The 16,463-nt window shown below is 44.2% G+C and overlaps 1 protein-coding gene across 1 annotated transcript in view; it reads right to left on the bottom strand.

Moving 5' to 3' along the window:
- Positions 1 to 15,520, bottom strand: part of IGF2R (insulin like growth factor 2 receptor) — a 59,496-nt gene extending 43,976 nt beyond the window's left edge. Inside the window, exons 1-4 of the mRNA XM_074896632.1 lie at positions 15,327 to 15,520; positions 7,403 to 7,536; positions 1,798 to 1,922; positions 75 to 173 (exon numbers count right to left, since the gene is read on the bottom strand). Of these exons, the coding sequence (XP_074752733.1) occupies positions 75 to 173; positions 1,798 to 1,922; positions 7,403 to 7,536; positions 15,327 to 15,487 (519 nt within the window). The 5' untranslated portion in view covers positions 15,488 to 15,520. The remainder of the gene's footprint in view (positions 1 to 74; positions 174 to 1,797; positions 1,923 to 7,402; positions 7,537 to 15,326) is intronic.
- Positions 15,521 to 16,463: the final 943 nt, after the last annotated feature.

Below are 16,463 nucleotides of genomic sequence, written 5' to 3'. Positions count from 1 at the left end.
GTGGGGGCAGGTGGTTGGAGTAAAACTGCCAGATGTGTGAGAAGTAACTTCTGTATGGATAGTACATTGATTACCTCTTTCACAGGTTTAAACAAGTCTTTCTTGCAAGCCACAAAGGTCCTCCATTCAAAATAGTGCACACACTCTGTTGCTGTTACAAATTCAGGGGTACCCTATTTAAAGGAGAAAAAATAATTCTTTAAAAAAAAGACTTCAGTTTTATTTTACATCTGTAGATAGCAAGAAGATTGTTCAACGGATTAAGAAAAACAGAATACAGCACGTCAGAGAGCAATGGCATAGTTTCTTAAGAGCACTTTTAACAGCAAGTTTGTTATTTAACAGTTTTGTTGGTAAATACAAGAAGATACAGGGTGCCAAATCCTTCTCAGTCTGCATATGCAGCAATTCTCAAATTAACACATGTCAGGCTTAATATGCAGCAATTGTACTGTATCTTTCGGAAGCACTCACTATGCCAATTGATATTGGCAGATGCACCAGTCACATCTAGTTACTGGAAAGGAAAACACCAATACAAATGTGTATAAATAGGTGAACAGCAAGGCAATGCATGGCTTACCAGTTCCCTGTCCTATGAAGATGACTGATTAACAATCTCTTCTGCTGCACAGAAAGAATAACTCTGATCTCAACTACTTATCTGTATATGCTCATGTTATACATATTTGCATCTGTTTCAAGATGGGGGTTCTACAACAGCTCAAGGCTGGATGCTCAACTGAAAGTCTTCTTTTAAAAAAAAGGCAACAATCAGATTTTTCCATTCTCTCTCCACCACCTCAGCTAGAAGCACTTTAGCATACTTAAACTGATTCCCTCCCCATTTAACCCTGCCATAAAAGTGTTGGAAACAAGTTGTTCCAGAGATCATTACAAAATCCTTTTTCTAGGTCACGTGAAGAAGAGGTGTCAGAACTATGCTAACTAGAAGTCTGAAGATAGTCATGATGTGGCATTACAGCTGGAGTTGAGCAATAATTTTTAGTTTAGCTTAAAAAGTCATCTGCTGAAACAGAACAGGAAGCATTTAAAACTCTGCTGCACTAACACTTTGTTTGAATTGGCTAGATTTCCAAGAGGGGGTGTGAAACAGCATCATCAGTGCCAACAGCAGCACTAATAAGTACTTATCTCTGATACACAAATATGTAAACTGATCACAGTCTGTACAGAATACCAAGCGGTGGTACAAGTATGTGGAAGCTGTAACTCCAAGAGCACGTGGACGTGAATTGCATACACACACGCCCCTAGGAACCTTTCGGGGATCTCCATTCACACTTTAATCAGATTCTCAAGAACTACTTCCCACAGAAACCCAACCAGACCTGTTAGTTCAACAGTGTGCAGAGAAAAACCTAACGCTTACTGTTGTCAGCTACACTGACCTGTAACAGAGGTCAGTCGTCATCTTCAATGCTATTAAACAGCCATGTTAGGTCCACAGCTTGGGCATAGCCAACATTTAAACAATAGCTCTCATTGTTACGGCACCCTGTACATTGTTGACTCACTCCTTCATATTACACTATTAAAATACTACAGTGCAATCCCTGTAAAAACATTAAAGACCCAGAAGAGCCCACAATCAGAGCTAAGCTGAATTTTGAAAGCCACTGTAGATCATTAATTTGGTACTAAAACATAACTGTCTCTTCCTTAAGTTATGAAGCTCAGCAATTACTACATCCAAGTACAGCAAGTCTCCTTAAAAAGCAAGTCAGAAGTATGTGCCGTTTCCATTGAAGATAAGAATACATGATTTAGACTTACTAGTGTTTTCCCACACAGGAAGTTAATGTTGCTTTGAATTTGGTGCTGACTGCCTTGCTGCAAGCAGCGCTGTGTAGTGTTGAGTTCCAGAAGAGTTTTAGAAACTTTTTGCAAATTTAAGTCACCTAGGGTTTAAAAACACAAACAAACAAAAAACACAACAACAAAAAAAAGAGTTATTATCATAATACAGGGCCTTCACAGAAGCTCAACAGACAGGCTCTACTTTCAAGCACTCAGCAGCACATAACATACCTGTCCCCTCGAAGACAGTCTTTGAACAGAGTATAATTGAAGACTTTCCTTGCAGTTCTTGCGATTTGGAAGACTAGATCAAATTTGAGATAGCGTTTGAAATCTCTAATCACACCTCTACTTTCTCAAAGGTTTTTAACAAACACTTTTAAGATTAAGAAGCCCAACAGCAAGTGCCACTACAAACTAGTCACTCTCTCAGGGCTAAAAGGACTCCATCAGAAAACTGTTACCAACTAGTTCCAAGTACTACAGTTCATTCCTTCCTCCCACGGGCTTCTTTTTATCAGTTTCTCTGCCTTTATGCCATTTGTACAAATAGCATCAGCACAATATGAGACAGACAGTCTATCACAGAATGGTTTGGCTTAGAAGGGACCTTTAACAGTCATGTAGTTCCAACCCCCCCTGCAGTGAGCAGGGACATCTTCCACTAGATCAAGTTGCTCAAAGCCCCATCCAATCTGATCTTGAATGTTTCCAGGGACAAAGCATCCACAACCTCTGCGGGCAACCTGCTCCAGTGTCTCATCACCCTCTTCATAAAAAATTTCTTCCTTACATCTAGTCTGAATCTACCTTTTAGTTTAAAACCATTATCCCTTGTCCTATCGCTACAGGCCCTACTAGAAAGTCTGTCCCCACCTTTCCTGTAGTACCCTTAAAGTACTGGAAGGCCACTATAAGGTCTCCCCAGAGCCTTCTCTTCTCCAGGCAGAACAACCCCACTGTCTCAGCCTGTCCTCATAAGGGAGGTGCTCCAGCCCCCGATCATCTCCGCATCTGGACTCACTCAAGCAGGTCCATGTCCTTCTTATATTGGGGGCCCCAGAGCTGAGCACAGCACTCCAGGTGGGGTGTCACCAGAGCTGAGGGGCAGAATCACCTCCCTTGACCTGCTGGTCACACTTCTCTCAACACAGCTCAGGATACAGTTAGCTTTCTGGGCTGCAAGCACACATTGCTGGCTCTACTTCATCGTAAGTCTACTTAATGAAGAACCCACTGGTGCAGCTTTGCACCTAGGCCAAATGTTGTTTCATCTTAAGAACACACTTGCTGGAACTTTGCCCAGACTGTTATCTCCTCACTCAAGGCAAGCAAAATTACACTACACCCAAGTAATATAGTCTTGAGAACAAAAGGAACAGAAGTAAGCAAACTCAGCAGGAAGAGGGTACAAGAACCTCAAAAATTTTATGTTGAACTGCAGCAGAGAGAAGGCAACTATAGCCCCCAAACTTGCAGGTAAAGCTGAAACAGTGGTGATCAGAACGGAAACCTGATGCTAACCCACACAGCATCCCCTCAGTAGCTCTGGGCTCTTCCAATCATGCTGCATATACTCACACTGTGTTACAGGAAGACACAATAAGATGCTCATATCTAAGCAGCCACTCACAGCATCCCCTGTATAACCAGGGCAACAAGTACTACACACTGTTCAATAACCCTCTGCCTTCTCAAGGGAAGGTAAGAGTAAAGACACGTCAGCACAGAACAGCAGCATAGTCTAAACCTGCACATGCAGACATGTGTGCAAGGTACGTGCCTGGCTGAGAAACTGCAACAGTGAAGCATGTTACCAATGCTGCAGTTCAGTGCCACCTTGCAGGTGCCTGTAGGCTGTCAGTGGTTTCTGCCTTTTACATCTCCTGACACTCTTGCTATCAAATACCTTCAGGTTTTATGACTTCCAGCACTGATGCTGGCAAAGGTGCCATGCAGGTTTCTTAAACCTAAGAGCTACACATTACTTTGAGATCAAGAGTGCTACTTATCATACATCATTGCTTAGAAGATGCTGGCAAAGTGTCCTCGTTTCTTCTCTAGATTAGCAGAAGGAAGCCAATGCAATTTTCTAGGCAAGAGCTGTGTACAGTAACAATATGCACATGTGATTAAAAACTCTCCAGTTACAAATGTATACAGTTATAAGCCCCAACTTAGCAGAGAACTTATGGTAGCACCATCCCAGGACTCACCTCAATGCTCTGTAAGCATTAGTTTTCTCTCAACATTAATTGCACTGAAGACACTTGTGAGTTGACTTCAACATCACACTCGGTGAAAGGGATATTCAAGAAAAATCAAGTTAAGCCAGTACCTCCTGTTTACTACAGGCCAATATGCACACTCTCTTTCCCCTTGCATACTTAGGACTAGCTTGGGAACTCAGTAGAAATGTTAACAAGAATCTATTCAGTGGCACGTGACTCATCCCATTCCTGCTCACAGAGCAAGTAGTCTCATGAAACACCCCCTCATGCCATCAGCTTCCCATGAGCTTCCTTCCAGAGCACGAGTTCTGCAACCACCTTTACTGTAACATCAAGCTCCCTCTTCAGTGATCACTCACATTTCTTCATGACTTTAGAGAGGTGTTCCTTCCACAAATCACCTAGTACAGCTCACAAAAATTAGTACATATTACACAGTTGTGCTAAATCAGTATCAAAGGCACTGTCCACAACACCTTTTGCTCATTGACTCCTTCTGTTTGGAAGGAGAAAGACAATCATGGAAGATATCCGATCAGTTGTCCAGAAGCAGGGTGCATTTAGGTGGCAACTATAATCTCATGTCCAGTCCTTCTACTGCAGCTGGACAGAGTGCATGTTTCACCACTCAGGTTAACAAACAGTTACAGTAGTATTTCTGTTTTTAATTTTAGTACTAGTTCAGCTAAATGGCACAGGAGTCACTAGGTGTCACACTAAGTTAAATAAGTACCACATTATTTCCACCCTCGTCATTCAAGAACTAAGCATTTGCCTACATACTGAAAACTTCTAAGGACAATCATTGAAGCTTAAGAGCTTTTTCTAGCAGAGTCCTTTGGGGTCTCAATGCCAACCCTGGTATGTCACACTGACACACGCTTAATGTTAGTTAGTCACAAGGTTTCCCTTGGACACAGACTGATTACTGCCACAGAACATACAGCCTTACTACCTATCAAAGATAGGAGCAACAACAAGACCCAATCCTACAGCTGTCATCCTCGCATAGCCAATATTCAAAACCAAAACTATTGTTTGCAGTGAAAACTTTTTTCTGAAAGACTTAAGATCTGATTAAGCCCATATTTGAAGAAAGCTTCCAATTTAGCAAACTTTATCAGCTGGCAAATTGCCCTTCTTTCCCCAAATCCAAGCCCTTCACTCAGCTTTGGCATACAAGTAAACTTGTATCAGCTGGATTGCTTTAAGACAAGTACATGGCTTAGCTGGTTTAGGTAACTGGAATCTACACTGGGAGTCTACACCTGCCTAGACCTGGATCAAACAGATTCTTTTCTCAATAAGAGTGATTTTTTTTTTTTTTTTTTTTTGACAAGCCAGAAGCTTGATAACCCATTAGCATGATCTCAATTCCATGTGATGGTGCTGAAGCTCCAATGCAACTAGAGGAGGTACAATGAAGTACGGCAGGCATCCCTAGTAAGTCTCAGACTAACCATGAAAAAGAACAGAACTTAGACAACTTGACCTATAAAACAAAGCCAACTTCTGTGTCAATGTTAACTCCACTGCCTTGATTTCTTAATTACTGCAGGGTGGTTAAAAATGCATCTTGCTTAACCAGGATTACTGGCTTAACCCTTGAGAGTCAGTTCAAACAGACTCTGCAAGGCCAAGTTATGACTGTTGCCAAATCCTCTTCCATCCAGTAGCAGTCAGGCAATAAGACACTCAAGGTTTGCATACAGCGGAATATTTGATACTGTTCATGGTCATCACCCAGCTCTGTTCTCCCTTCCTCTTTCCACCAGAAGTGTGGAACAAAACCTATGCAAGCCTCTAGGTCTCACACTTTCCTGGGGAGAACAGGCTTCCTTAGGCTCACTCAACCTGCCACATTCCAATCTCACTCAAAAAAGCATGTTAAAACAGATGCCCAGATGTTGCTTCCCTTTCTAATCCACAGGCAACTGAAGCCTCAATGCAGATAAGTCAAGACCCACATCAGCAGGAAACAAAATTCTTGCTGTACATTTTAGGAATGAAACACATTAACAACATCAAGCAATCTGAGATGTCACACTCCTCAGAGTAGAAGATGCTACTACATGCAATTGCAGTTTGAAATCAAATGCAGTCTAACCAGTCATCCCAGAAAACTCTGGAGCTTGAATATACTGCACTTCACAAAAGAAACCATGTACCCATGAATTGAGATATACTTTTATTCATGCACTCAGTGATTTTATAAGCCTGGGTCACAACACGAGCAGCTTGTTTGAAAGGCACTGATTGACCACAGTCTGAAACCAAAGTATCTCTACAGTTAATGGCAAGGGATGGGAGAGTGGAGGCTGACTAGCTGCTGTATATCTGCATACAGGCAAGAATCTTCCTCCTCACCATCTTCCAGCCGTTCAAGCTCAAACACTTTTACTGAAGATTCATAGCTTCTCATAAGAATTGCCTGCCAATGGAAGGCAAGATAGACAAGCACGTTAAATACAGACTTCAGATCTGCAGATACTAAGAGGCAGTCTGAAGATACATTACTTTTTAGAAAGCTATTGCTTTATTCTGTAAAAAGTAACAGTTAACTACCAGAAAACCTCTTCATCAGTATTCATATATTATTGTTTCATTAGCTGAAGCACAGAAGCAACCTTGAAAGTGACAAGCATCCACAAAAATAAGCACACAAACACTGTTCAGAGAACAAGGTGTTTCTGACTGATAGAATATTGTGCAAGCGTGTGTATAGGAATACGCCAGTTTCATATTCAGATCAGCATGCACAAGTCCACCACTCCTCAGAATACCAATGACATCTGTGAACTACTGAAGCAGTCACCAGATTTGACAAGTGTAACTGAAAACAGAGGACTGCATGTAATTGACTTCCTTTCTGTGTGTAACAACTCAAAGACGACATCCCAGAAGCTTAGCAATACTCCAGGATTGCATTACAGAGAGTAACCTGACTCTGAACAAAGAGCTGATGTTACACAAGGCTAAACTGTGGTATAGTTTAGAGCTGTAACTTAAGTTTCATTCTGTGTTCAATATCAGGCTTCAAACAGGGCTGTGCACAGTGCATATCCTGCCATAGTTAGATGCATTTATTTCTACTTGAGATAGTCTTACATAGTTTCACACTAGATTACAGTTAACTAGACCGTAAGTTTCACTGTCCTGTGAAGTGATTATCTGCAATCAGGTCATGCTTTCCCACATCTCCCCACTAAATCTACAACAGAAAAAAAGTCTTACACTGTTCTGAGAAGAAAAAAAAAAAAAAAGAATCTTTGCTAACATGTCAAAGTTTGCCATAGTTATCATTAACATGACTCTGAGCGACTTATGAGGAAAGACACTTGTTTACTTACCTACAGACAGATAGGTCTTCTGATTGATGTCATATGCACAGACTGCACTTGATCCTCCACACTCTTCAACACCAAAACAGAAGTTTATTTTATAAAGCACTTGTTTGTCTGCATCAATTGCTTCCCATGTGTAACTGAAAAGAAAAAAAAGCCTGTCAGTTGGTATTCATATTGACTGCACTACCATACTCTAGACAACCCTGAAATAACCAATTTATAAAGCTAAGAGCACCACTAACTTAAGTTTTATATTTGTGATCTTTATCTGTAAATAACAGAAACCGTTATTGTGTCGGGGCCAAGAACAAAACAGATTTAATCACTTGAGGAGTGCATATCAGGTCCATTTTACCCTTTCTGGAACACTCAACTACCCATTCTTCCCCATTAAATCTCTGTGAAGGCCACTCTGACTAGGTATATCACAGGGGTAGCGAGCCTTTTTCCTTGAGAGCCTGATAAATATCTTTGTCAGGCTGCACACTACAGCACTTTAGCAGAACCCAGTAACAGTGGCAGAAGTGTTAAGTCTAAGTGGAATAGAACAGCCAGTCTCACCCTGCCTGCCAGCAGCAGAGCCACCTAGCTTCAGGGTCAAAATTTGGGTTGAGATTCTTGCAGCATTCAGACTAAAAGATGCTAATAATGCTTATTAGGGCCTAGCTGCACCTTTATGCATTTTAGATAGGTACCTATCTCCATACTGAAAGGACAGTTTCCAAAGGGTGATGTCAGAAGCTGGAAATCAAGCAGAGCTATCCACGGGATGCTCAGTGAAAGATCACGCTAGCTAGCTACAGCCGTATCAAAGTCAGCTGTCTAAAAACTGATAAAGGAGCATGAAGCTCTGGTTAAATACAATGAGGAACAAATCAGAGTAACAGAAAAACAAAATTAAATGGAGGGTAGACGAGAGGTAGAGCAAGGATTCGTTTCCCTCACAGCAGTTGCCAAGACTGCAGAGAGATGTAGCCAGCTGCATTACACAGCACCACCTAGTTTCGAGGCCCAGGTCAGCTAGTTTGGAGTCAGGAGTCCTTTAGACAGCCTGGCTTATTAGCACGGTGCTCTGGCCAAGTTCTGTTAAAAAGGCACCGCTCAGTAAACATCTGCCATCAGCTTGGCTCAGCCACACCTCTTCTGGTGCTAGCAGTAGCCTGAATCCTCTGGACAGTATTGGTATTTGCAACATAAGAGATTCCTCAGCTTCCCTGTCTATCCCATGTGGAAACTTCAATGCAATTTAATACAGTCATCACATCAGAAAGCTGAGGACAGCACAGTGACTTAATAGGTATTCCTGCTATTTACAACTCATACAGGGTTTAACACATCTATCTGCCCCATAAAAGCATTCGTCTTAATCTACAGATTAGTACCAAATCCAGCAAGGGAGCTCAAATATACTCTCTCAGCTATCAAGAAATTAGACACTGACCAGAAGCTTCACCCATAAGGTTTTTTCGTCTTTAGCTCGTAGGTGTTGCACCACTTGGTATTACTATACCCCAGATCCCCACAGGAGGAAAACCCATTCTTCTTCCACTTCTGAAGCCAAATCCCTGGGTGAGGAAGGGGCAAGAGCAGTTTAGTTACTTTACTCCCACCCTCTAATCAAACAGCCAACAGTAAGATAACACATCCTTTTCTATTTAATTACTGACTACGGGGTTCTTGGCTTCCCCGTACTACCGCAGCCTTATTAATTTCAGCCTACTAATGGCTGGAACAAGTTCAGGACAACTACAAGAGTTCTCACTGTGAACTGAAAAAAACCCCACCTTTATGTCCTAATTATATTGGGATATAAAGGCTCAAATATAATAATATAAGGCTCAAAAAATAACTTACCAGTTACTGAGTCATGCCTAAAATACCAATAAAAATACTTTTTAATCAGATTTAAGTACTGTGTCTCAATCCTAGACAAATACTTGCCATTATTCTTTCCTCATAAGCAGGCAGAGCTGACATTTCACAACCATCCTGATTATTGCTCTGAAACAATTTCTTGCATTTCTGAAGCGAATAAAGACAATCCCAATGCAGGAAGATGATAATTAAGCTACAGTACAGCATAACCAAAGTTCAGAAATGGAAGAAAGCTTGACAACACACGATCACACACTGACAAATTTAGAAGAACTGGACTCCACCTTCAAGGGCTCTGAAAACAGCAAGAGATTAAGACTAAAGCTGGTTTTACTTCCAGAAGAAAATACATTTCAATTAAAATATAGTTTCTTCTCAGTGAAGCCCCAGAAAGTTAGCATCTCACTGAAAAATTCCCAGGGGCTCCAATACTCTTTTTTGGCTGGTTTTGGAAGACAACAAAAAGGTAACATATAATACTAAGGCACGAAGGTTTTTTTAGAGAACTTGCAAATTAAAATCTGTTTGTGAACTCAATAAGAATCTTAAATCCTCCACACAACAGAATTATCACTCTGAGAGATTAAGGGTTTTGCTTTCTCAGTTCCATGTTATGAAACAGAGGAAATCAACATCTTCAAGTCAGTTCACCCACATGCCAGAAGCAAGAGAGAAACAAGATGAGCAGCTTACGGAACACTGGCAAAGCAGGTCACTAAAGCCAGCCCTTCCCTCCACCCTTTCACAGGCCCCTGGACAGGGAATGCTGAGAAGTCCTTCAAAACAGTCCACAGAAAAGATGTAAGAAATCCCACGTTTAATCATGTTCCAAATCACAACTCCAGTGGCACACAAAAATGAAAATCTAATGCAGTTTCAGAGTAATATTACTTTCAAGGAAGTTCAGAGGACTTTTTTTAAAAAAAAATGGGTGGGAGGAACAGGGCAGGATTTATTCATTGGGAGTAACAGCAGGCTGGATGCAGCCTAAGCAGCTGTTCTCATCAGAGAGATGCAAAATACACTTTCACAGTAAAAGCAAGAATTACTTCTCCCACAAGTAAGACTTCTGGCATTAAGTCAGTGCCTGGGAATAGTTTCAAGTTGCATGTGCTCTACTTTCCAATAAAATACAAGCTGACGTCTCTACTGCATCCCATAATGGAAACAATCTGTTGGCAATCACATCACCCATCCTGACCATGGCTGAGGCACACAGACCAGCCTTCTCCTCCAGCTGCTCAGCACTCACCTCCACCAGCACTGATGCATCATTTAATTATCCCCTCAGCAGGGCCAGCAAAGTTATCTTGTTTGAAGGGCTTAAACTATCCCAGATTCAATGCAGTTGAGCTAGTTTAGGGAGCTGTTATACCAACAGCTTTAAAAAGCTACAGCCTTGGTCATGGGCTGGGGTGGAAGGCACCCTCTTATCCAGGGAGTTCAATACAGCCACTACCTCATGAATGACACTATTCAAGCAGCCATTTCTGGTGCAGTTCAAGATTTGGGCTCAAATATGACATCTGTCTTGATTAAAACTGTCAAAGGGTTATTTTTGCTGAAACCATAACACACCACCTGCTTCCAGATAAACCCAACCATAGACTATCCCACATACACCCTTGCCAGTCCCCCCAGACCAGGCTCTCCTCCTTCTCCTCTGCATGTTGCTTGCTGGCCTCAGCACCAGACACAGGCTGGACCCAGGGACTGCTCTCTCTCAAAATTAACTCAGCAAAAACAACAGGTGCGTGCACATGTGTGTGGGGAGGGGATTGAGCCCTGCCAGCTCCCAGCCTGACTCACAGCAATTTCTGGCCACGAACCAGCAGCAGGAGGGAGGCAGGGAATGAGGGCGGGCCAACCCAGGCCACTGTCAAAAGCAGCTGTGCAAGCAAGGTCCAAAGAAGTTACTGGGAATTACCTTGCCTGCAGGTCAGCCTTTCCAGCTACCCAGCTTTGTTTTTAAGACATTTAAGTGACAGCATGAAAAAGAAAATTAAACTACTCTTACAGCAAGTTGTAAGATCAAAAGGAGAGTGCTGCATTTTTTTTGACTTTTTGACAAAATTTTTACTTCAAATTTCGAAGTAAAGCAGCAATTCATGGAAAAAAATAACATGAAAAAGGAAAAGGGACGTGACCTTGCAAATCAGTAGCTCAGGCACTGAAGTCAGACAAGGTGCAGATGGCTAACGGCTGTCACAGCACGTGCATCCCCACACCAGAGACACTTTGAGGTTTGAGCACTAGAGAGCCACTTCAAATGCAACAGAGCAGCAGAAAGACAATTGCTACCATTCTCATAAACATGCTCCAGCTTTTGGTTCTCAAAACTCCTACCCACATGACGGCTGCTAGGAAGAAGAGTACATCCGCTCCAAACAGGTTATAAAGAAACAAGAGACAGAGCAACCTACAACCACAGAGTTGGAAAGTGGATCCATGTGATTATGCATCTACACCATCTTGTGCCCAGCAGCTCCTCACCTATCAGAACACTGCACAGATGAAACTAATACCTGAAGGTCTTTTTGAGCAGGTAAAACCAGCACGATCACAGGTAGACAAGCTCGGGAACAATTTCCAGGATGGTCACTTCAAATTTGAATCTGGCAGCTCAGATCCAGTAGTTGCAACAAAAAACACTATTAGATGTGCCTAACATTTTAGCTAACATTTTAGCACAAATACATATGGTAAAGAAACCACCGTATCAAAGCAAGTTCTCCTTACAGAGAATGGAAGCTTGAATGGCACAAGGTACAAAGCCTCTGCTGTGCTTCAAGAGCTTTTTAACGCCCTACTCATGCTTAACTCTGCTCCAGCTTACCTGTCACTTTTTCCAACCATCACACACAGTACATGTCTTCAGGCAAGTTTTCCTGCATATGCATCATGTGTAATAGCCTTACAGTTACACCACAAGCTGTTAAGCTTTCTCCATCCGAAAGACATTTGGTCTTTCATGCTACACTGTAAACCACATCATCATCTTACAGAATGTGTAAGAAAAGGGATAGCAATTTGAAGTTCAAGTACACAAGAACTATAGGCAGCTCATGTGCTGAGAAATTACATTTAAGCCATTATAATGGCAGCTACCCAGGCTTGTGAAGCAACCGTGCACATATGCAAATAAGTCCAGTAATAGCTGATTTATGACATCTCCCACTTAAATATGTCAAACCACTTAATAGAGCTGCGCAAGTTCACCTAAAGGTCACCTCCCTCTACTAAGCACATGCTTCCTCATGGAAGCTAAGTGAACACTAAAATCCAGGCTTTCCAGCAGCACAGAAGAGCGCAGTTGTGGTTTCATGACAGAGGCTGAAAAGAAGGTGTTTGAATGAACACAACTGTACATACAGTCAACTGTAGGAGTTGTGTTATTAAAAATGACATTAAATGTAGACTGCATAATAACAATCCTGAGATGTACAGCAGTTTAAGGAGTTTTCCTTCCACTCAGGAGTCTAAAAATTACAGAAGTTATGCACCAACTCCTATCTTTGCATAGTAGACAAGAACATTACCTGTCATCAAACCATCTCTCATCCAGGGTAGATTATTAGGCAAAACAGCAAGCAGAAGAGAAAATTTGTTTTGCTGCTCTGCCATCACACTCAAAACACTTCCTGCAATTTTTTAGAGGGTTTTACAGTAGCTTCCCCAATGTTACACAGAAGATGAACACAAACTGTCAAGCTTTCTTTTGTTTTTAAAGTAGATAGATTTAAAGAACAGTTCACAAAATTAACTCCAGAATTTGTTTCTCCTGTGTTGTCACATGAAAGATGTACAGGGAAGAAAGAAAAAAAGGAAAAGAGACCAAACTGGCTAGTAACTTCCTATACCCAAACAATTCCCTGTATTCCTTCTCAGGTGCTCATACTGCAGCAAACCTGGAGACACCTCTACACAGAAGACAAAGTGAATTCCAATTGCAAGTCACACAACAGCAGAGTCAGCTGCTGGAGCACTCAAAAACAAAGGAGAAAGCATGACAAAACCACCCACTACAAGCCATAACATTTGACAAAGTATCAGAGAAGGAAAGCTTTTCTTCTTTACCCAGACTGTCCAAGCATACCAGCAGTGAGGCTACACAAAACAAGAAATTAAAACGACTAATTCAAGTTTAAGTAGCCTCATGCCACAGTTCTTGCACAAAACACCTTTCCTCCTCCCTGCAAGACAGCTGTCCTAACCTGGGTATCACTCTACTCTTACTTAAAGGAGAATCAGTGCATCTTCTAATCTCCAACATTTTCCTTCCTTGCCTACCTTTTGACATTCACATACCAGACAGAGAAGCTGCTGCAAACTTCACCAGGCCTATTAAGCCACACAAAAGTCAGGACACTGTTTTCTTAACATTTGTAAAACAAATCAAAACCTTGTCTTAAGGCAGGGCAAAAATAGGTTGGTCAGGGACTTGTCCTGTACACCCATGTTGTATCTTTTGGCTGAGACACCAGCCAGCAGTGTGTTTGCATTGCCTAACTGCATCATCCCTCACTTGGTAGCTTTTCTGTAACTATGCCCGAGATGACATTTCACCACTGATCTCTGTGGGGTCTTTCCACCTGTCAGACTGCAAGTTCTTGTTTTTCCCTTCACCCTTTCTAGATTACTAGGCATAAATCCTTTGAAGCAGTTTTTCCCACCATGGCACAACAGCACGTTTTCTGCATATTTTTGAAGCAGCCCATCTTAAAAGGAAAACTGCCAATTATGCTATCTATTCACAATTTATTTTTCACTTGCCAGTAACAAAAGAAAATGAGCTTAAGTAATTTGCAACCAAAAAGAGACTGCATGTCTGTCAATGGCACTCCCAAATATTCCTCTAGTCACAGACATGCAACAAAACCAAGACAGACATTAATAGGACTTAATGCTATTCTCAAAATTAGGAACTGCTTGAGAATCAAGTCATTTAAGGTAGTTTTTTTAGAAAGAAAACCACAACCACTAGAGTCAGAGGAGTTAAATTTCCTCCAGAAGCCACAAAACAGTTTCTCATTTCTGTCTCAATTCTACTATTAGGGTGGTCATCTACAGAACCATTTTTTGACATCCTCATAGGTCAACCTTGCAAGCAAACTTACTTTCTCCCTTTTTCATCACTTAACAGTATCATGTCCACCAGGAGGAGAGCCCATTCTTTCCAGTGACCCGACCCCTGCCCTCAGTGCTACAGTCACTGTGTCACATTGGTGCCTGCCCAGTGCACCTGATAGGGATAAGGTCCTATAAGGACCACGGCATATTCTTGCTAAATAGTGAAGAAATGAAGACTAGCAAGACATGGTTACCAGACTAAATTCATGCCTGAATTCAGAGTAGGAACATGCCAAAACATGAAGAATAGTGCAACTTCCACATAGCAGTTCTCATTTCTCAAAGCTTTCTTAACTCACCTGTAAATAACTTAACGGCATTTGGCAATATCCTTAGCAAAAAGGCGGCTATCAAATTATGCCCCTTCCAAACCACTTTTGTTTTTTTCACACTAGGATGGATACAGCGACAGAAAGCAGCAGTCTTTACGATGGGCGACTCGAACAGGCAAGTCTCCCCATCTTCTGACCTGTAAAGTTCCTGAATCTGCAGAGTCACATGATGAGGTCCCACAGGGGCCTGCTCCACACCGCCAGCCTGCAGACACCCCCCAGTGCACCCTCCGAGAAGACCCACGCAGCCTCACGCCAGCACCGCGGCATGTTCATTACTGACCAAGCTGGGTCTTGTGCCCGGGAAGCCCTGCCCGCCCGCCCAGCCGCAGCCGCCGCTTCCCCGCCTGACCCTCACAGCAACGGGCCACCACAAGCCCCGCTCGGGCCACCCCGGAGACGGCGCCCGCCCCGCCGAGCCCCCGAGCTGAGCCCCCGCACTTCCCGCTCACTCAGACGCGGCCCCACGGAGGGCAGGAAGGAGCCCGGGCACCGGGAGACACACACACACCCCCCACCCCACCCCGTACTCCGCCGGCTACAGCCCCTTCCTGCGGGAAGGCCCTCTCCAGCCACCCCCCGCTGCCCACCTGCACAGGTCCCGGTAGGCGTCGCTCACGGCCGCGGCGGCCCCGCCGCCTCCCTCCAGCCCGAGGGGCAGCGACAGGAGGGCGAGGAGACCGAGGAGGAGCGGGGCGAGCGCGGCGGCGCGGGGCCGGGGCGGCGCCGTGGGGGGGCCGGTGGGGGCCATGGGCGCGGGCAGGGCCGGGCCGGGCGGACACGGCTGCCCCGGGACGTCAGGCGGCGCCGGCGACCAGCGGCACGTCATGTGACCCCCGTCCGCCCACTCCCCGGTCATGTGACCGCCGTCATGTGCGGGCGCGGCGCTCACATGATGCGCCCCTTCCCCTGCCGCGGGGGGCGGGGCCTGCCCCCCCGTCGTGGCCCCCCCGGGGCCGGCGGGTGCGCGGCCCTACCGCCCGCTGGCGGGGAGCAGGCGGCCCGCGGCGCCCTCACTCCGAGTCCCCTGATGCCGCGTGTGGGTGCGCGGGCCAGAGCTGCTGCCTGCCTCAGGCGCCGCAGGGGCAGCTCCGGGGACTGGTCACCGGGCTCCCGGTGCGGCCGCCTGCCCTCCCCGCTGTGCGCTGCCGGGAGGGACGCCAGGCCTTGTGCCCGCCGGCCGGCTCTCGGGTGGGATTGGGTGTGCGGAGGCTCGCCCTGTGAAGTGCGCCCTGAGAGGCCTGAGTCAGAGACGCCGTTTGGAAAAAGTTAAATGGGGGTTTAAATAAGTTACACAAAATGTGCTGCGAAGTCTTGGGGGAGACCAGAAAACCGAGCCCGTTGGGCATGGAGACGGGAGGCAGCGACAGCAACGTGGTTGGCTGTATCGCAAGGATTACTGCCGCAGGAGGGAAGCTGGCACGATGTGGAAATGATCCCGTGTCAAAGGGCGGGCAGGAGGGGAGGCTTGCACAAGGCAGCAGCCTCCTCAAAGGGAAGTGGAAAAGGTATTGTCCTAACACCTCTGCCTCCTAGACTTCTGAGAAGAGCCAGCTGGCCCAGAGTTTACACAATAGATTATTTCCAGGATTTAGAAAATTTTAACAGGGGTGCTTAAGATTCCAAAGAGGCACTTAGTATTTCATTTTTACGAAACTGCAGTTAAGAAGCAAAGCACCTTTGAGCGTAGAAAGAGGCATTAAGGTGGGCAGAGTGAAAGAAAAATA

The sequence above is a fragment of the Athene noctua genome, chromosome 1, assembly GCF_965140245.1.
Source record: "Athene noctua chromosome 1, bAthNoc1.hap1.1, whole genome shotgun sequence".
Classification (NCBI taxonomy): domain Eukaryota; kingdom Metazoa; phylum Chordata; class Aves; order Strigiformes; family Strigidae; genus Athene; species Athene noctua.
This window is presented reverse-complemented; position numbering and strand designations above follow the sequence as displayed.